General features: G+C 37.1%; 3 protein-coding genes and 1 non-coding gene across 8 annotated transcripts in view; 2 read left to right on the top strand and 2 right to left on the bottom strand.

Moving 5' to 3' along the window:
* Window positions 1–22342, bottom strand: part of LOC101737331 (uncharacterized) — a 155563-nt gene that overhangs the window by 98105 nt on the left and 35116 nt on the right. The window lies entirely within an intron of this gene.
* Window positions 1–22342, top strand: part of LOC101744163 (U8-agatoxin-Ao1a) — a 74325-nt gene that overhangs the window by 23477 nt on the left and 28506 nt on the right. Inside the window, exon 1 of one of the 5 annotated variants that reach the window (XM_062672128.1) lies at window positions 18463–18484. The exons of the other annotated variants lie outside the window; for them this stretch is intronic. The gene's annotated coding sequence lies outside the window, so the exon portion shown is untranslated. Of the gene's footprint in view, window positions 1–18462; window positions 18485–22342 lie in introns of those variants that run through there. 5 annotated transcript variants of the gene reach the window in all.
* On the top strand, window positions 54–7781 carry LOC119629450 (uncharacterized). The gene is made up of 2 exons (XM_062672240.1): window positions 54–2123; window positions 7674–7781. The coding sequence occupies exons 1-2, from the start codon at window positions 54–56 to the stop codon at window positions 7779–7781; spliced, it is 2178 nt and encodes a 725-aa protein (XP_062528224.1).
* TRNAL-CAA (transfer RNA leucine (anticodon CAA)) lies at window positions 9498–9615 on the bottom strand. The gene is made up of 2 exons: window positions 9578–9615; window positions 9498–9542 (listed from the first exon to the last, which is right to left on the bottom strand). It is a non-coding gene; the product is annotated as a tRNA-Leu (tRNA).

Genomic DNA, 22342 nt, shown 5'->3' with positions numbered 1-22342 from the left:
AACAACCTGTCATTCCGGTAAATGCGTTAATTTTGCCCGAATTAATTCCAAAAATGCCAAGTGTACCTTTACCGTATACCGGGTGGTCACATTTGAAAAATCTGAAGTTAGCTGATCCGGACTTTCATACGCCCCAGCCTGTTGAAATGTTACTAGGAGCGGATATACTGTCCCACGTGTTACTAGGCAACACTATCGTAGGCCCGCCGGGCACGCCGATCGCTATGAATAGTGTGTTCGGTTATTTACTTTTAGGCAAATTAGATTTAGATTCTTCTGTTCCAACTTCATTTCAAGTGTGTTTTAGCTCGTTTGACAACGACAACCTTCAGAGATTTTGGGAGCTGGAATCAATACCAGAGAAACGGAGTTACACTCCAGATGAGGAGTTGTGCGAATCCTTTTTTCAAAAGACGCACACTCGTAATGCGGACGGGCGATACGTGGTCGCCCTCCCGTTTAAGCCTGACGCACCGTCTCTCGGCGAGTCGCGGTCCATTGCGCTAGCTCGGTTTCATAAACTAGAATATCGGTTAGAACGCAACCTCAAGTTGAAGGCTGATTACCACGCTTGTCTCCAGGAATACGTAGACCTCAACCACATGGAGCTCGTCGATGATCAACCTTCAGTTAGTGAAAGTTATTACATTCCGCACCACTGCGTGGTCAAAGAATCGAGTGAGTCGACGCCTACACGTGTGGTGTACGACGCCGGTTGTCGCTCAACTAGTGGGTATTCGCTCAATGACGTTTTACTAACGGGTCCTAAGCTTCACATGGACATAGTGGACGTCCTTCTTAAATTTCGTGTCCATTCAATCGCGCTTACTGCCGACATAAAACAAATGTATCGTAATATACTTGTTCGTGAAAGTGACAAAGATTTTCAGCGTATTGTGTGGCGCACATCACCAGAGCAAACTATTCGTGACTACCGTTTGCGTACAGTCACATTCGGTGTGAAATCGTCACCTTACCTCGCTCTGCGTACAATAAAACAACTCGCTCAAGATGAGGCCGAGCGGTTCAAACTCGCGTCGCCCGTTTTACTTAACGATGTTTTCGTCGACGACGTCGTATCTGGCGAGGACTCTGAAGTCAGCGCACTCGCGCTACAACAAGAGCTGATAGGTATTTGTGGGGCGGCTGGGTTTGAATTGCGCAAATGGCACAGCAACTCGCCAGCGTTACTCGCTGCGGTGCTGCCATCAGAGTCTCATGGTGAGCGGCCGGAGAACGTTCTCTTCGCTGAAATGGAGATCGACAAAAAGGTTAAGGTTCTGGGCTTACAGTGGAACCCTAAATCTGATTCATTCAATTTTAAAGTCCAAGTTTCATCGATTAAGTGTACAAAGCGTGTCATTCTTTCAGAAATAGCAAAAATATACGACCCCCTCGGGCTATTATCACCGGTCACATTGTTTGCCAAACATTTGATTCAACTCTTATGGATAGCCAAAGTCGATTGGGATGAGACGCCGCCTGTTGACATAGTAAATTCGTGGTCTTCTTTCGTTGACGAGCTCCCACTCATCTCACAAGTCTCATTTCCGCGTTATATATTTAACAATACCAATCCCGAACCGATACAAATTCACGGTTTTGCTGACGCTTCCGAGAAGGGTTTCGGAGCATGTGTATATATTCGTTACAAAGATCAAGAAGATTTCATTCAAACTCACCTGATTATAGCCAAAACTCGCGTCGCACCGTTGAGTGTGCGTCTCACTATTCCTCGCCTCGAACTAATGGCGGCAGTCCTCTTATCTAAATTAATTGAAAAAGTAATGCTCACTTACAGTGGTCGTGTTCGCTTCGACCAGGTCTACGCTTGGTCCGACGCATCCATCGTGCTAGCATGGCTACACTCATCTCCGCACGAATGGAAAACCTTCGTTTCGAACCGTGTCAGTGAGATTTTGCGCCGCATACCCGCGGACCGCTGGCGCCACGTCCCGTCGGCCGACAATCCCGCCGACGCTGCGTCTCGTGGCCTTTTGCCCGCCGCGCTCGTACAGCATGACTTATGGTACCACGGACCCTCGTGGCTACATCTGGGTCAGAACTCCTGGCCGATTCAAAATCCCGTAAGAGACACGTGCGAAGAAAAACGCAACGTATCGGTGTGTTCCAGCGCGTCAACGGCGCCGCCTATACAGGATGTTGATTTTATTACGCGATTTTCGTCGCTTGGAAAACTTGTTCGTGTCACCGCACTCATCTTTCGGTTTTTCAACAAATGTAAAAAAACACAACAATCGTTTTCAAGGTACATTACCGTGACAGAATATAATTTCGCATTAATTCGGCTCATTCGAATTACGCAGCAATCCGTGTTTAGCGAAGACATAATCAATATCCGAGTGGGTAAATTACCATCAACGAATTTGCGTCGTTTAACGCCATACTTGGATGATACGGACGAGTTACTTAAAGTTGGTGGTCGAATCCATAAATCGCTTTTACAATTTGAAGCCAAACATCAATTAATTCTACCTAAAAAACACCCTTTAACTAATCTTATTATTGACGATGCACACTTATGTAATTTACATGCCGGACCGCAGTCCGTTCGCTACGCGCTTTTACAACGCTATTGGATTTTGTCAAGCCGTAACATCGTGCGGCAGCGCATACATCGCTGCGTGCAGTGCTTCCGCGCGCGCCCGACGCACAATCAACCGCGCATGGGACCACTCCCAGCAGTTCGTGTTCGCCCCGCGCGACCGTTTCTAAAGACCGCGGTAGATTTTGCTGGTCCATTTTACGTGCGCGCCAATAAGGTGCGTAATGCAAAAATTATAAAATGTTACGTGTCGGTTTTCGTGTGTATGAGCATTAAAGCGATACACCTCGAATTAGTTTCAGAGCTTTCCACAGAAGCCTTTATAGCAGCCCTGCGACGTTTCACGTCCCGTCGTGGTTTATGCACCGATATTTATTCAGACTGTGGAAAGAACTTTGTCGGGTGTGACCACTATCTTCAAGACCTTTACGAGTTTTTACGAAGGGAATCTGTGCAAAGCGCACTTAACCAACAAACCCTTCAACAGGGAATTACGTGGCACTTTCAACCTCCATACGCGAGCCATTTCGGAGGACTACATGAGTCTGGTGTTCGTAGTTTTAAACACCATCTTCATCGCGTTGTAGGTAATCGCATCCAAACGTACGACGAGATGCATACGTTCTTGTGTCAGGTCGAAGCGATCTTAAATTCGCGTCCACTTTGCGTTTTAAGTTCAGATGCTTCGGATCCCCTTTCATTAACACCTTCCCATTTTTTAATCGGAGAGCCCATGACAGCTCTGCCTGACGTATCATTGATAGATGAGTCACCGAATCGTCTCACTCGCTGGCGCTGGATTCAACAATCCATCCAGCACTTTTGGAAGAGATGGAGCAAAGAATATCTCCACGAACTTCAGCAAAGTAACAAGTGGCTTCAGGACAAGGGCGTCGCCCTTCGTGAAGGCACTGTTGTGGTGGTATGCGACGACCGCTTGCCGCCGTTGCAATGGAGGTTGGCGCGCATCCACGAACTTCATCCCGGCTCGGACAATATCACACGAGTTGTAACCATTAAAATGGGAAATTCCCTTTATAAACGACCCGTGGTTAAAATATGTCCTCTTCCCTTGGAGTAGTTCAAGTCATTAATTATTAGTTTTTTGAATTTATTAGTTTCGAGTAAGTTTTTTAAGCTTTACGTTCTTTCGATATTAGTTTTAACTTTTGAATATTAAAAGCAACTACGTGCTTTTAAGGTGAGCGGCATGTTCCGTCCCGTAACAGTTTGTTCTAAAATACATATTTATATTATTATTATTATTTTTTATTGTGAATAATTTTTTTTTTTATTCTTTGAGTACGTAACGCGACACAATTTGGTTTATATGTATTATTCATTTCTTATTTTTTCTTGTACTGGGTCTGCGACATGTTGTGTGTATCGGAATGCACCATTTCCGTGGGAAATGGTTCTTCGGCGCGACACTAGCGCCACCACTTGCCTGCCTGTTAGTGCGGCAAAAAACAAAAACAGAGTTTTTCGCGCGAAGCCGCTGTAGCCGCATCGGCACGCGCATTATATTTAAATAAAGTTCCCCCTTTCATATAAAAAAACTGGAAAATAGTGACAGTGACCTATGACTACATGTGAAGGATAGATGAACTGATTCTGTCGGCAATACTCATCCTCGACCAGGAACTTCGGACGTGGTTGCGGGACGATTCACGGTAAGTCGACAGACCTAGGCCATATCCTAATCACTAGTGTTTAAACTTAAAAGAAGATACACATATAATTGGTTAAAAAATGAAAATTATTAAAACAAAAAAACCCAGTCATGCCGTTTAGGTTAAGTAATAAAATTATTGTATACGTGTGTAAGTTAATCCGTACGTTTGAAAATCGTAAAAACAAGTCATGATCATAACAGCGGGTTAAAACCGTTTTTTTAAAAGTAGAGCCAGATATATATTTGTGTGAGGCGCGAGACAACCGATATACTATACAATTGAGGCATCGGCCTCATGTCTCAAGTTGATTTTTTTTTCTTTTTTTTTATTGCTTAGATGGGTGGATGAGATCACAGCCCAACTGGCGTTAAATGGTTACTGGAGCCCATAGACATCTACAACGTAAATGCGCCACCTACCTTGAGATATAAGTTCTAAGTTCTCAGTATAGTTACAACGGCTACCCCACCCTTCAAACCGAAACGCATAACTGCTTCACGGCAGAAATAGACAGGCCGGTGGTATCTACCCGTGCGGAGTCACAAGAGGTCCTACCACCAGTGAGTGACGGCATTCAGATTATGACGCCTACGGGCTTTGGTCCGCAAGCCCGTTTACTTATCTCTGCAATAAATAAATAAAATAGATAAGGAATGTCGAATTTGAACCACTAAAACCCACTTCCTACTGTACATCATTGAGGCTAAGTAATTCTGTTAAAGAGGGTCGATATCGAAGGGTCAAGTCGATAAGCGAATTTGGTTGACTTCACTGAAAATGTTGACCCCTTTCCAACACTTATAAACTCATGGAAGATCCGATCATCTTGTTGCTATGTTTTTTGCTTCCACGGGTGATCGAGTTCACTGTTCCCTGGTGTTAAATTTTTTCCGGAGTTTATAGACATAATTAACGTAAATGCTGTCACCTACCTTGAGACAATACTTCTAAGCCTCAGTCCTATAGTCTGAGGGTTCACCCACCCCTCAAAGGAGGTGCTGCTTCACATCAGAAACGTGCTTGGTAATGGTACCTGTGTGGGCTTACAAGTCACTCTACAATGAGTGAAAACGAGTTTTTAACAAGTATAAACGGATCCTCAGGGTGGCGGCGACAATTGAGACAATTTACTTCCACACGAAATAATATATTCTCTTTAGTACACGTTACGGTGGGTAGAATACGAATGCAACAGAGATATGCTAACCGTCGGTATTTATACAATCATCTTGACCTATTTTAATACAAACTGAGTAGGTAATATTAAACATTGTTCATCTTAATTATTCTGCTGATTATTTACGTACAATTATTATTTAATAATATCGAATTATGTAACAAATAACATTAAGACTTATTGCGCCGGAAGCTGTCAAGCGGAAGGCGCCAACAAAATATTATAAGTATAAAGAAATATGAATGAACTATTTACTTGATTATGAAATTACTAATTATATTATAAGAATAATAAGTTCTATATATTTCCTAAGTTCGTAAATAATTTATTATGTGAGGCCGGAAGTGTTGCTCGATAACATTCGGCCATCCTGTATATGCCGTGTCCCACGGCGATCAGCGCTGCTATTGGCGCCTGGTTTGTCGCTGGTGTATGGCACCTGAAATTGACATGTTTAAGCAGTAATTATATCTTGTATTATCTAATTCATACGACACACCTTTTATTTATCATAGATCACACACACCTTTTATTTATCATAGATCACACACACCTTTTATTTATCAAGATCACACACACCTTTTATTTGTTGTACATCACACACCTTTTATTTGTTGTACATCACACACCTTTTATTTGTTGTACATCACACAGCTTTTATTTGTTGTACATCACACACCTTTTATTTGTTGTACATCACACACCTTTTATTTGTTGTACATCACACACCTTTTATTTGTTGTACATCACACACCTTTTATTTGTTGTACATCACACAGCTTTTATTTGTTGTACATCACACACCTTTTATTTGTTGTACATCACACAGCTTTTATTTGTTGTACATCACACAGCTTTTATTTGTTGTACATCACACAGCTTTTTTATTTGTTGTACATCACACAGCTTTTATTTGTTGTACATCACACAGCTTTTTTATTTGTTGTACATCACACAGCTTTTATTTGTTGTACATCACACAGATTTTATTTGTACAGCTTTTATTTGTTGTACATCACACAGATTTTATTTGTACAGCTTTTATTTGTTGTACATCACACAGATTTTATTTGTACAGCTTTTATTTGTTGTATATCACACAGCTTTTATTTGTTGTATATCACACAGCTTTTATTTGTTGTATATCACACAGCTTTTGTTGTATATCACACAGCTTTTATTTGTTGTATATCACACAGCTTTTATTTGTTGTATATAACACAGCTTTTATTTGTTGTATATAACACAGCTTTTATTTGTTGTATATAACACAGCTTTTATTTGTTGTATATAACACAGCTTTTATTTTTTTTGTACATCACACAGCTTTTATTTTTTGTATAACACAGCTTTTATTTTTTTTGTACATCACACAGCTTTTATTTTTTGTATATAACAGCTTTTATTTTTTGTACATCACACAGCTTTTATTTGTTGTATATCACACAGCTTTTATTTGTTGTATATCACACAGCTTTTGTTGTATATCACACAGCTTTTATTTGTTGTATATATCACAGCTTTTATTTGTTGTATATAACACAGCTTTTATTTGTTGTATATAACACAGCTTTTATTTGTTGTATATAACACAGCTTTTATTTTTTTTGTACATCACACAGCTTTTATTTTTTGTATATAACAGCTTTTATTTTTTGTACATCACACAGCTTTTATTTTTTGTATATAACAGCTTTTATTTTTTGTACATCACACAGCTTTTATTGTTAACTGATGCAGCCTCTATCCTGAAATAGTTTGATTTTGTTTTATCAGTTACTTGCAATTCTGAGTCAGTAGATTGGTCAAGTATCATAACGTTCATACTACTTTGTAGACTCATTTTTATTAGTAATAATTTCCACGCGTGCTTATTAATCAATTATGTTTCCATTCAATGATTTTGTCTCAGATATTAATTATTTTTAAAAAGCAATCTTTCGACCTTACAAGTCCACCCAAAAGTACATAGGACATACAGCCCAGCTCAAAATATAGAGAATTCATAAGAAATGTTTCATTAGTGTTAATATTGAGGTAAACTTGTACCAAAGCAGCACTTTACTGTGATATTATACAGCTGTGTCCTAAATACATCGGACAAGTCTGTCTGTAATTTTATTTCACTAAGAGTACTATTAAAAGTTTCACTACTACCCACGAATTTAACAGAATTTTGTGATATTGATATTAATCATTGATTCTCCGATTATTAAATCTATATCAGCGATGTCGTAATTCGTTATTTCCACAGAGCCACAATAATGTTGTCTATATGAACATTCACGGGGATGTTCCTAAAGAGGTCGACGAGTATGAGCCTCCAAAACCTCTCATTGTAACCACGGAAGACAATCTTTAATTTTTTAACTTATCAGCATATGCCACACAGAATATTTAATTTGCTGCCCATGTCTATGTATGCAATGAGACTAGAGCCATTAATTAACACTATTTTTTTTTGCAAATCTATGCATACGCTGTATGTTGTAAATAAGATATTACTCACTTTTGGGTGTGAAGAGCTGGCCGCATACCATCAGCTGACCGACGTGTGTCCCGGGCGATGGCACACCTCGCAGCGCGGCTCTTTGCAGTTCTTTGTTTCATGACCTTCTCTTCGGCAGGCGTAACATTTCTTTGGTTGAAAGTCGGTCCCTCTTGCAACTGGAGTAACAGCACCTTCTCTTCTCCATGTGGTAGCCATTCGCGGATGTGTAGTATAGTTGCGGTGGTGTATCGCACAATCCCTAGCCGACCCACGAAGACATATCTGCATGATGAACTGGCAGTCTTTGTTGTCCCATCCATATACGTGATCCAACTGGTCGATCTTGTGCAGCCATCCCTTGACGTTGCTAGATTTTTCATCCGGCCGGAACGTTGGAATAACCTCCGCATCGGTTTGGGTGACACGTCGCATTTTATATCGCCTGTGTTTCTCAGCGGTCTCAAATCCGTCAATGCATGGGCCTGGCATAATCCCGCTTCTGAAGTATAAACGGATCCTCAGGGTGGCGGCGACAATTGAGACAATTTACTTCCACACGAAATAATATATTCTCTTTAGTACACGTTACGGTGGGTAGAATACGAATGCAACAGAGATATGCTAACCGTCGGTATTTATACAATCATCTTGACCTATTTTAATACAAACTGAGTAGGTAATATTAAACATTGTTCATCTTAATTATTCTGCTGATTATTTACGTACAATTATTATTTAATAATATCGAATTATGTAACAAATAACATTAAGACTTATTGCGCCGGAAGCTGTCAAGCGGAAGGCGCCAACAAAATATTATAAGTATAAAGAAATATGAATGAACTATTTACTTGATTATGAAATTACTAATTATATTATAAGAATAATAAGTTCTATATATTTCCTAAGTTCGTAAATAATTTATTATGTGAGGCCGGAAGTGTTGCTCGATAACACAAGCCTTTATAAGTTTGACTTTTATATTAGAAAGTAGCTTCCATCTCCGTACGGTGTCCATACGCGAATTAGTATGTTTGTGAAAGATAAATAAATAAATCACAATAAAAAAAAATGCTTCGAACGACGGCGGCTTTGTTTCCTTGTCGCCTGGATCATAATACGTAGTTAGTGGGGGCGACGATAAGATTTAGATATAGATAAAAAGATAGATATTATATATAGGTAGATAGATAGGTAGATTTTATATAGATAGGAGGGTTATCGTGTCAATTGTTTTACACAATCGATGATACCCAGCAAATTATGTGTAGTTTAAAAAAAAAACAAAAACACGCTTCATTAGCAAATAGAACGAACAATTATTAATTTCATCTTATTTTATTACTTATCCTTTTGATACCGGTCAAGGTAAAAAATATTGTATTGAAATTAGTCGTGTGAAAATACGTGTGAAAATTTACAAGTTATTGGGACATTTTGAAGTCTGTGAAAATGACAATCAAAGATTCCATTATATGTAAACATACATACCAACCTAATAAAAGCGTGTTAAAATTACTATACCCCACTTTTCTACATAGTGTGAAATTAGATAAGAAAATATTTACAAAAAGCACAAAAATGGTATGTCAGAAGTGGGATTCGAACCCACGCCCTCAGAGAGGACCAGAACAACTCTAACTCGCTCACAGCGAGCAAGGGGATACCTTGAGTCTGGCGCCTTAGACCGCTCGGCCATCCTGACAATTGACACAAGTTGTCAATTTATGCACTAATTACTAACTAACAAAAGTTTTTATTTTGTTTCATAGATTGATTTAAATAAAATTGTTTTCGGTTTTAATGCGATTATTTTTATCAATAAAAAATCTTATTATATAATTATTTAAATTTATATTTGTTTGTCGCGCATCAAATTCCGTTTTACATTATAACGTAGCGAGTTATAACATTATTCTATAAATAAAATTAATTTAGCTACTTTTTTTTTTTATGGTTGAAGGATTACTGGTGGCCCGGAGGCCTATTTAGCTACTACTTTTTCTTCCTTCTAGTACTATAATATTCCTATATATAAAACTCGTTGCGGCTACTGGAAAATAAGTGCCTATATCCTTATATATAGAGTATTTTTCAACCTTTGAACCGAAGTGCATGACTGTTTCGTAACAGGAATAGGCAGGTAAGTAGGTGCATCAGTCCATTTTCACAATAACTTCCACCTCAAGTACTTTTTCAACTGACATCTATGACTATTCTTCCAGGAAATATTTGAGCTCAAATTGGAAAGTAGCATCTCATATAAGCTTCACGCATTCTTAGCGACAATGGTTGAATCACACAATTTAGTTTCAATGAACAAACGCTCGTACACTCCTTGATGTTAAGCGGTTATCCTTACAACATCATGACGTGAATGTCGCCGCTTGCTTTAAGACGAGGACTAAAACTTGAAATAACTATTATTCTATTTCAAACGCAAATTTCCAAGTTCATACGCACTATGGCCCCACGATATGGCCCAACAAGTACAGGTTGTGGATCTTACCGTCAGCGAGAGAAAGGTCTTATGTTCAAAGTTAAGACAACTAAATACAAGTTTGTTTCGTCTTTGACGTAACTTATAAAACTAGAAATCCTAATTTTCAAAACTCTGCGAGACGCTATGCGGGTAAGATATCGAAGGTTTATGTGGATAAGAACGAAAATAGACTAAATTCAAGAATATTCGAGGAATTTCAAGTTTAGTACGAACGAATGGTTTTATCAGTTTCTTGATGGAAGCGAATAGTTTACTCTTGTTCGTTCAATGTAACGTTATCTTGGTATTTTATATTGGTTTACTGGTGATCTAGGTGATCGCGCTGATGGGCACCATTTCCATCTCCACTGCTATTCAAACTTGCATTTAGCTTCGGGTTGAGCAGTCAGTATACCAATCATGTTGAAGATGGTATTCACTTTATCTCTAAGAGCTTCGGATACTATTTAACCTCAGGCGGATCGTAAGCTCGTCCGTCAATCTACAGCGAAATAAAAACTAAAAGGTTTAATATATAGAGTCGCAAACAAAATCATTGGCGTGATAAGCTTTCATATTTTTTTTTTAAAACGTGCATTCGAATTTCGAATCGCAAAGCTCTAAAGCGTTTTAGAAATCGAATGGAGTAATAGCTACTCCTTTTATTTCAAATGAAAAGAGCATCGTCACACGCGACTCGTAAATCCGGTCTTAACTACGGAAAACGAATAAGTTGTGAGCTTACGTGGTGCGGTGACCATGATAGAAATTGTACTTTTGAGATAGGTTACACGGAATGCTACTAGAAAATTTTCTTTGATTTTCGAATGCTTTGAACTAGTGATGTGAGTTCGAAATGTCGCATTCGTGAATAGGTCGACTTGAAAATCCCTTTGCTCGGAGCGCGCTCTGTTTAACGACAAAGCAATAAAATCCAAACCACAACTAAGTCACCGTTTGTCTAATTATTCTTTGTCGAAACGTTATCTACTCTTAATTTAAATTCGTGGCGACACTACAATCACGCGAATAAAAAGGGCGTTTCCCTTTATACATGTCACATGTAAAGATCTTTGTCGACAATATTGTACGATTACCTTGACTATTGATGGAATTTCTTGGTACATTAAATTTCCTATTGTATTTCTACTATACCAGTTTTTAGAAAGGAATTTAAAAAAATACCCCTAATTAACATCATAGGTATATTCGTCTTACATTTTTATCTATGGTCTGATCGGCTATAAATCTGAAGATAAGACTAGGATTTCCTAGAGCTAACAATTTTTTTTCTCCAATCATCTTGACGGATTAGGCGAATATATTATGTCCAACATTTTGATCTTTGAATATCAATTCTGTCTTGTCTAATTTTAGCCGTGTCTTACCTACTAATATACTCCTGTTCCATGAAAATCGTGCATTTTCTTCTGAAGGGTAGAAATAACTGCATTCCAATACAATTCAGATAGCCAACTGAGTTTCTTACCGCCAGATCTTCTCAGTGGGTCGTGATTCCGATCCGCTGGTATATTCTGCGAAGCTCTTACTAGGGCTAGTGTTAGCAGATTCTCTTAGGTTGACTATCCGTCCGCGCGTAGCTAGAATTGCCCCTTAGGTTACTAACGAATAAGGTAAGGGCAAGAAATAATAATTAGAGTTTGATATCCGTTATTACATAACAACAAATAATGTAATTGAAAATGTTGAAATAACAAAAATTTACTTGTTCATACGTAATGAATTTATTTCGAGTTGTAAGGTCTTTTTTATTCTACTCGATGTCCCATTTAGGCCAGAAGGGTAATCGAAAGGGTGTGTCCACAATGCTCGCGACCGTATGTACGTGACGCGACTGCTAGTTTCAAAACTATGAACCGTAAACGCTGCGCTGCTCGCACTAACTGTAATGTTGGTACGCACGAGCAGGACAGCAAGTTTTTCCAGCCTTAAGTTCCGTTTATTTTACTGCTTAACGTACTAAGTCTCAAGCTCGGTTTACGAGTGCGGTACTAAAATAATTTAGGTTACCTTGCCTCAAAGGCTGTACGTTTCAAGGTAAGCCCGTTTTATATTCAGATTTCGTGTAAAATGTAATTTAGTTTAATAAGCCGTAGCCTATCAATCGAGATGATTCCTAAGTTACTTCTTATTGTAAAATAAGGTAGTCCGAGTAACCGGATATGTGCTTGATGAATTACAAATAATGGGATAAGTAATCGTAGCTTCATCTAATAATTTTAACTTTTACATTTATTATCTGAAAAACGAAGCGTTAGTAGTAGTAGATAGTACTATAGGCGCTTACGATACATGTTTGTATCCACGAATGCTCAAACTCTAATTTGCTTTCTGCATTTCGAAATGGAGCGTCTTAACAGGGAATTTGAAGTTTAAATATACAGGATGGTCGTATTAGACAATATCACAGTGAGTAGCGGCCTGATCCTGATATATGTAGTTAACGTTCATGAGCGACGATGAGTACTCGGCCCTCTATTCGTATAATCACCTGTTTACGAAAACAATAAAAAAAAAAAAACTATAATATAACAAAAAAGAAAACCTACTTCAACAAAAATAACTACATGAGAATATTGTTACGCGCTGGGGTTCGGGATAAATAAACGTTCCACCAAAGTACAACTAAAGACTGTATTCAACACCGTGCCTATTTCTGCCGTGAAGCAGTAATGCGTTTCGGTTTGAAGGGTGGGGCAGCCGTTGTAACTATACTCGAGACCTTAGAACTTGTATCTCAAGATGGGTGGCACATTTACGTTCTGGATGTCTATGGGCTCCAGTAACCACTTAACACCAGGTGGGCTGTGAGTTCGTCCATCCAACTAAGCAATAAATAAAAAAAACACTTTGAACAGTTATAATTCTCAATTCACTTCTTCCGCTTCTCTTCAGGTGATCCGTTCGCTGTTTCGCTTCGAGTAGTTCAGATTACTGACTGACTGCGTGCCATCTCTGTAACGCTTTTATAGCCGATACCACATCCCTAGAATTATCGAGAATATTCCACACAAATCGAGTATTGTGTTTCCGCTATCTGACAATAGATGGCGTTGTACTTCTCGAGCGTTCTAGATGCTACTAGATCCTTCGATATTCGTTCGACTATTAGGCGATACATGGCGATATTCTTACCGGTGTAACAATATCATCGATGTGCTTTGTAGTCAATTAAATATGACTTTTTGTGAATAACTCTTAGTAAGAAGTACTGATCGAATCTTGATAACATTCAAATAGGACCGCATGAGAAGTACCAGCCTTAAAAACAAAAAACTCTCGTCCTTTTTTTTTGAGGTCTGTTAAACATTCAAAATCGGAACCACTAATTACAATTTTTTTTTTTTTTGTAACTTCGACATTGCGTTTCGGCTCAAATTGGGCGTCAGTGTTAAGGAGAGCTATAAGTAAATGTCTGTAGTAATCTAACATCAAGTGTACCGTGATTTTGATACACGCTTACTGGACCAACCGTTGACCTTGGGAGATTAGTAGACCGTTCTTCTACTCCCAAAACCGACTGCACGATTGTTTTTTGGCAGAAATTAAACAGCAGTACCTACCCATATGGGTTGTTTGTAGCTGCCATCCTATATGCCCTATCACAAGTAAAAGTTCACAATCTATACGTAAATAAATAAATATGTTCTTCGTTCATGTCGGTTTTTATAACCGTTCCGAGTTGACGTTATCACGATTTGTATTTTGTGACCGTCGTATATTTTTAATTCGCCGACCCGAGTCACTTGCGGAAGTGGCTGTGCGCCAGATAGGGTTGGAACTATAAATAGACGGAGGCTTTAAATAAAACGTGCCTTCCATTTGGTTCTGTACACTTTTTCGTTGCATAACATAAGCAGACGATCAGCTCACGGACATCAAAGAGTAAATGAAATGAGGTGCAACCGTGTTCGAATCCCGCAGGCGGGTACCAATTTTTCTAATGAAATACGTACTCAACAAATGTTCACGATTGACTTCCACGGTGAAGGAATAACATCGTGTAATAAAAATCAAAACCCGCAAAATTATAATTGCGTAATTACTGGTGGTAGGACCTCTTGTGAGTCCGCACGGGTAGGTACCACCACCCTGCCTATTTCTGCCGTGAAGCAGTAATGCGTTTCGGTTTGAAGGTTGGGGCAGCCGTTGTAACTATACTGAGACCTTAGAACTTATATCTCAAGGTGTGTGGCGCATTTACGTTGTAGATGTCTATGGGTTCCAGTAACCACTTAACACCAGGTGGTCTGTGAGCTCGTCCACACATCTAGGCAAAAAAAAAGGTCCAAGACGATATTCTAATAATAAGTGTTTTGTGACTACAATTACCTCGTTGAATTGCATTATTTATAGCACAAATCGGTACCGAAAATAGAATAAGTGGAGTGATAGCCCATAAAAAAATATTCTTTAAAACCTACTACTGAAGGTACACGAAGCAAGGAAGAAGATTTTTAACGCCTGTTATAATTACAAACGCTATTGAAAAATAAATTGGAATATCGCTGTTTTTTTTTTGAATAAAAAAATGTGCATTGATTTTATTGGACTCGTGATTGGTGATATCTTTTTAACAACAGGCAAATTAAGGCTTCGGGCCGGTGAGGTCACCCGACATCATAACGTTAATGTAGCGAACTAATTAATTTGATTCCACTAATGAAAGCACATTGTTGGCTTAACTTCAGACGTTTATGCGATCAATTAGGCTATTAATGTTTGTTTGTATCATTAAGACGTGTTCGTAAAAGTTGGTATAACTTTTTGTACTAGAGTACAGCAGTATGTGTAATTGTTCCAGTGTTATTAGTCGCCCCTGATCACGAAAATTGTAAAGTATGAGAGAACTCGAATAAAGTATCCTGACAATAAAAACGCGTGATTAATAATTTCAATTATGTCGAAGAAGACGAAAATACTGCGACTAATACTGGCTCAGAAACATTTTTTTTATTGATTTGATTGGTGGACGAGCTCACAGCCCACCTGGTGTTAAGTGGTTACTGGAGCCCATAGACATCCACAACGTAAATGCGCCACCCACCTTGAGTTATAAGTTCTAAGGTCTCACGTATAGTTACAACGACTGCCCCACCCTTCAAAACGAAACGCATTACTGCTTCGCGGCAGAAATAGGCAGGGTGGTGGTACCCACCCGCGCGGACTCACAAGAAGTCCTACCACCAGTAATTACGAAAATTATAATTTTGCGGGTTTCATTTTTATTACACGATGTTATTCCTTCACCGTGGAAATCAATCTACATTTGTTGAGTACGTATTTCATTAGAAAAATTGGTACTCGCCTGAGATTCGAACACCGGTGCATCGCTCAACACGAATGCACCGGACGTCTTATCCGTTAGGCCACGACGACTTCAGATACGTTATCTTTAAGATTATATCAGTCTCCATGATTTTTCGACAAGAAAGAAAGAAAGAAAGCGAGACATCTGTCCAAAAATTATACTCTATAACGAATAGTTTATTCTACGTTTTACTTGCTCTGAGATATAAGTACCTAAACATATACTCGTAGTATTGCCAGACTTCAAGGTTCGAATTCACATTTACGAAAGTTAATGTTCATGCTCAACAAATTGTATTAGACCTGTAGAATTTTCTTATCTTTATAACGAATTCAAACGAAATTGCGAAGAATGAATACTGAATCTACCCATCTGTAACGTAAATTTGGATCTATCGATTTTCTTTACGTTATTGTAGACGAAGTGAATATTTTTTGGCTTCTCGCGAAAGTAATTTGGCAAATAAAATAGTCGCGGGGTGGCATGAATTTGTAAATAGTTTATAGGTCGTAGTTATATACTCTCTGAGTCTCTCTCTCTCTCTCTCTCACTCTGAGTAGCGGGATTAAGTTTATTCTATATACTTATTGAAGGTTAAAATTATTTCCATATCGAAATATAAAATACTAGCTTTGCCCGCGACTTCGTCCGCGTGGAATAGTTCAAAAATAATGCTTTATTTTAGAACAAATTTGGTTAGCCTAAAAAAAGGTTTTAGTGAGCCAGCCTTAACATGTAGACATAATAATATGCTGTCACGGACTTTTTTTAGATCCTTTAAAGGGGAACAATTCTGTCATACATTATTTTAGCGAAACTTTAACCGTTTCTGCAGCGCACGCAGCGGAAGCTCTCAAAAGGTAAAAAAACCGCGATTTTGAAACATTCTTTATTGATGCTCCGCTTGTATTGGATCTAGCGTGATGTTATATAGTCTATAGCTTTCCTCGATAAATGGGCCTGTTAACGCCTACGAAATTTTACTGAGCAATATTGAAATTTTATTTATGTTTACCTACACCACACACTTCAATTAATGGCCGCGCCAAGCTAACTTGTTCGCAACGTAAAAAATTAACAAAAACCTGTATAAAGGAAACACAAGCACAAAATCGATTGTGGAAGTTTCATTAAATAAACCCAAGCATCCAACAGGGCTATCTAACACTGAAACAATTTTTCAAATCAGACCAGTAGTTCCTGAGATTAGCGCGTTTAAACAAACAAACTCTTCAGCTTTATAATATTAGTATAGATTACCTATAATGTACAAAATTGTTTCAGTGTTTGAACGTAAAAACGCAACAGCCACAAAGAGGTGCCATCGTTGTAATAATATTACTCGCCATATAACCCTAATATCATATAGTATTAAATGGAATTTAAAATATCTTTAAATGACGATACCTGTCCAGTAACGCAGATTCTGTTCCAAATTAATTTCAGTCTGAGAACTAGGAGCTGTATGAGAACATACCAATGGACAGTTAGACATAAAAATTATATTATCACCAGACTTCGTGGGACGTAGACATAATTAAGATACTGTTACGCCGGTAAGAGTAACGCCTTCTATCGCCGAATGGTCGAACGAATATCGAAGAATCTAGTAGCATCTAGAACGCTCGAGAAGTACAACGCCATCTATTGTCAGATAGCGGAAACACACAATACTCGACTTGTGTGGAATATTCTCGATAATTCTAGGGATATCGTATGTTGCAGAGATAGCAGTTAGTAATCGGAATTACACGAAGCGAAACAGTGAACTGAAGCGAAGTGGAAGAAGCGAATTGAGAATTTTAAAATGTTCTGTATGTGTTCTAAGTGATCAATACAGTTTTAAGTTGTACTTTGGTGGAACATTTATTTATCCCGAGCCCCAGCGCATAACAATACCTAATTAACATTTTACGGTTATAATATCGCATTTCTCATGAAAATTTGACCATTTCCGAAGTTTTGAATAATTTACATTTTTTGTGGTCATCACAATTTCTTATTCGTCAGTATTTCAATATTGTTCTAAGTACCGTCAAATATTTTTTTGGAGTCACCTGTAATAGTATTCCATAAAATATTCAAAATAATAATGGATGGATTTACTTCCTATACCTCTTCTCTCTATTTATTTTTTCGCTAATTCTTATTACTTTCATTCAATGTACATAATAAGATATTATATTATATCAAATTTTATTGTTTTATATTGTGTAATGATATCAAATTTGATTGTAGTTTTAAATAAGAAACTGACCTTATATAATACATACTATTCCAGATTTTATTCATAAGTACATTCTAGGTCAGTTATTTAGTTGGTTTGCTAAGTTGAATAAAAAAAAATTTTTTTTTTCTTTAAGCAAAGGAAGCATTGATTCCCGAATATATAACACCGTCTCACCATAAAGCTTTCATCTTAATTCAGGTAGCATTGTAAAAACTATTTCGTACGGAATATCATAATGGTTCGTTATCATCAAGTCATGTAAGTATTTTATCAAACGTCTGCCCTCGGCTTGATCGATTGCTGGTAATAAAAAAAAATGTGTCGTAGCTTTTAATGTACGGTCACATTGAAATGCTCGGAATATCAATTCTTTGTGAGTGGTTTTTCCATACAGCCGTGCGATTCTGTAAGCGTTGTTTAACAAACTCGCACGTGAATTTGGTGTGAGTTTTCAAATTGGCATTCTGTAAATTTCATTGTAGTGCCGAATCTACACTAGCGCCCCTCGCGGGTGAATTGAACTAGCAAGCGTGAGTTTTTTTTACTAAAATGTATGAGTTGACGTTTGAAACGGAATCACGTCGAATTTCGGCAAGAACTTCGCATCGCAAAATCATTTTATTTGTCAAATCAAAAGTTAGTGTTTTAAGTGTTTGTTGTGAGTGAGAATATACGAAAACGTTATAAACCGCTGTTAATTATTAAAAAAATACTATTAATTAACAAAATTGCACTTTAAAATAACTTTATTCTTCATCGATATTTTATGGAGCGTATGTTTTTATTGAAAACATTGTTGAAAGAGGCTGACGCTACGGATCAGCGTGAAATGCGTCGACCAGCCTATGAAATTCACAATTTATTACTTTTAACTTGAGATGACGACCATGTAAAAGTATAAAGAAAGTGTATAGATTGTCGAAGGATCATATGAACCAGTTAGGGTGTGAATTACACCCTTTGATGAAGACCACTAAAAGCCATTGAAAAGGACTTTCAACTCTTATAAAGGTAGGTATTCCACGTGGTAAGATTGTGTCTTTATGTACAAAATAGGTACTTTATAACATATTATTAAAGTTTACCCATTTGTTTATATCCAACTCTCCCATTATTGTAAAACAATACCACTAAACTAATCTACCAAAAATATCTTGAAAGAATACAAATTAGATTCTCTAATAACTATGTGTATTGTTTAATGATTATTTCTTAGTTTCAGTTATTGTGCACCTTGTTATTTTTGGCCAATTGAAGTTACCAAAAAAATCATAAAAGAAAATATAAGAACATATTTGTCCCAGACATCCCAGTGTATATCTGAGGTTGTGGAGGCTCTGAACAACCCAGCAACTATATATAAATATTTAAGATTCCCACAGAATGCTCAAGAATGGCAAAAGTTGAAGGAAAAGCAAAGAAAAAAGAAGGTGGTTTAAGCTAAATAAAAGAATGTTTACTTCATAAAAAATTACCAATATTAATGAAATGCTAAATATTGCAGTTTTTATGAAAAATTTAGAATCCTTTGGGTTATTGGGTGTATTGATGGGAAGTTGATGGCCTTAAAAAGATCTGCTACCAATAAAAAATGGTTTTACTGTCGCAAAGAATATCATGCAAGAAATGTACAATTTGTAAAGCTATTAATATTTTTCGAAATTCTGATATGTAATCCATAAACGAAATGTGTATTAAGAACCTATCTATTCAGATTGTATTCATTTCAGTTAAATTGTAATTGTGTATATTGCTATAAGTTATTGTGAAATTTAGTATTTATCTTAAATAAACTTTATTCAGTTATAATCAAAACAAAATAAAATTTAGTCAATGACAGCAAGTAATGACCATTATAATTATTTAACATCTTTTCGGGCCTTCTGTATATTGTCAACGTTCCAACCTTATGACACCTTTTGCTAATTTTTTTTTCATTGCTTAGATCGGTGGACGAGCTCCCAGCCCACCTGGTGTTAAATGGTTACTGGAGCCCATAGACATCTACAACGTAAATGTGTATGGACTCCAATATCTACAAGGTCCTACCACCAGTAATTATACAAATTATACCACCCACCCACCTTGAGATATAAATTCTAAGGTCTCAGTATAGTTACAACAGCTGCCCCACCCTTCAAACTGAAACGCATTACTGCTTCACGGCAGAAATAGGCGATAACGCTATGCTATGCTAGCTAATACCTGCTAATAATAGCTAGCTATTGCTAATATGGAGGAAGATACTCCTGAAGCTTTGTAGCACCGCCTTCATTCCACTGCCCGTAACTCAGTGGAAAGAACAATAGGTATATTAAAGAGTAGATTCAGGTGTTTGCTGATCTACAGGGTGCCAATTTACCACCCTGATAAGGTAGCAAAAATTGTTGTTGCGTGTTGTGTTTTGCACAACATTTTCAATTGTGCAGAGCTGCCAGTTCCCATGATTTCAGATGATGAGATTACATGTACATTATGGTGGTCATGTTGAATTACTTTGTTAAATTCTACTAATTAGCTAACTTATAGTGTGAAGTAACTTCAAATATAAATTAATGATTTATAAAAATAGTTTTATTCAATAGTTATATACAATAGTTTTGAAATTTGTTTGCATCAGTAACTTATGTGGAAATACAGGTTTAAAATTGCTAGCTGCATCTGCTAATTCCACCAACAGTTCATCCTTCTTGCAGATTGTCGACTATTCATTCCCCCATGGTTGTAAGTTTCATTAAGTTATATATGGTACTGTGTTCAAAAATGCTTTGGACGACACACATATGAACACCCTGAATCTTCACCTGCAGTTCCTCTATCCACAAAATTCTCTCAGTAATTTGAGTACAATCTGCTTTTCATTGTAAAAGTGGTGAAATAGCAGGTCAGGTGTTGAGGTGCTGAAAAAAATAATAAATTTATTTAAAAACAAGGTTAGGTAAAATACAATGTTTACAATACATGCAACAAAATGTTTTTATTTACAAGTAACAGCATTATACACAAATCAATGTCCCTAATATGGTGGTTCAATGAATAGGTACTTTGACCTGAATAAACACTTACATATCAACCCAATCTCTTGACTAACATGTGAGACCTACTGTGGCTGGAGCTACTAGTAGTACCATCACAATAAGTAGAAGTTACTTGCATTTAGTTAGAGGAGGATGATTGCAAAATAGGTGATTCTTGATGTAATGCGAAAAAGGCAATAAATATTAATTTTTAAAATGCAAGTTTTGTTTAGGTATTTATTTAAGATAATTAGGTATAACATACATACCTGTATGTTTGCGATTGTTCCAATACTGATACATTTTCCGAGTTGGCTATAAATTCTCCTTACAATATTCTGATGATGTGGATTAGTATTTTCAATCTGTTGTAGTTCCTTAAATATAATAAAATAGGTTATGCCTAAATTTTGTTCATTTATTTTAAGCTGAGTATGCAGCCTTTAGCCAACATAATGTCAGTTTAGTCAATACTCTGGCACTGCCTGCCACCCCTGTACCAGTATGCACACCCTTTACCATAGATACAGTCACCTCTGCATCAATAAATACATTCCAACAACATCAATCCAACTTGCAATACCTAAATTGTTAATGATTTGATTTATTTAATTCAAAATAATTTTTTTGTTGGTGAATTAGAGATACAAATAAATTACCTTCATGCCCTGTTAAAATAGAACATCAATAAAAACGTAGTAGATAGATATATCATACATAAATAGATGTTAACATGTCCTAAATATCTCACCGGGAATGGATCTTAACTGACAAGAGAATTTAGTTCCTATATTTTTTTAATATCCTTGTTCTCTTATTGAACATGTTGAGATTCGATTAATCCTTTTGTTTCGCTAGCTTTTAACCCAAAACGTTTATCAATGCCTCTATTTGCGCCAATGTCGGATGAGAAGAACGCTCTTTAAATCTGTTGGTAATATATTTAAATTTTACATTAAAAACGAATGGATGAAACATTGATAGCCTCAAATTAACTTTTACTTACCTCATAATTTTTATTTAACGTTAAATTCACTCACAAAGTAACAACAAATCTAGAAAAAGCAAAATAAAAACTTCCGACCGCTCGAAATTGTTTTGAAAACAATTAAAATTTTGTTTTTTAATTCTGGTATTCGCCAGTGCACGCAAAGGAACTTAGCGTACAGCCAGAAATTACAATTAATTTCATAAATATATGACTTTTAATTTTCTTTTTAGATATATTAGATGTGGATTAGACACCAAAGCTTAAATTCATAGTATTTTCTTACAGAATGCTTCTAAATACAAAGAAAAACTGAAACCGGTAAGCTTCGATTTACATTTGCGTGTATACGGCTATCCCTAGTAGTATTGTAAACAAACTTC

The sequence above is a fragment of the Bombyx mori genome, chromosome 14, assembly GCF_030269925.1.
Source record: "Bombyx mori chromosome 14, ASM3026992v2".
NCBI classification, from domain to species: Eukaryota; Metazoa; Arthropoda; class Insecta; order Lepidoptera; family Bombycidae; genus Bombyx; species Bombyx mori.
Note: the sequence above shows the minus strand (reverse complement) of the source record. Positions and strands in the feature narration are given on the sequence as shown.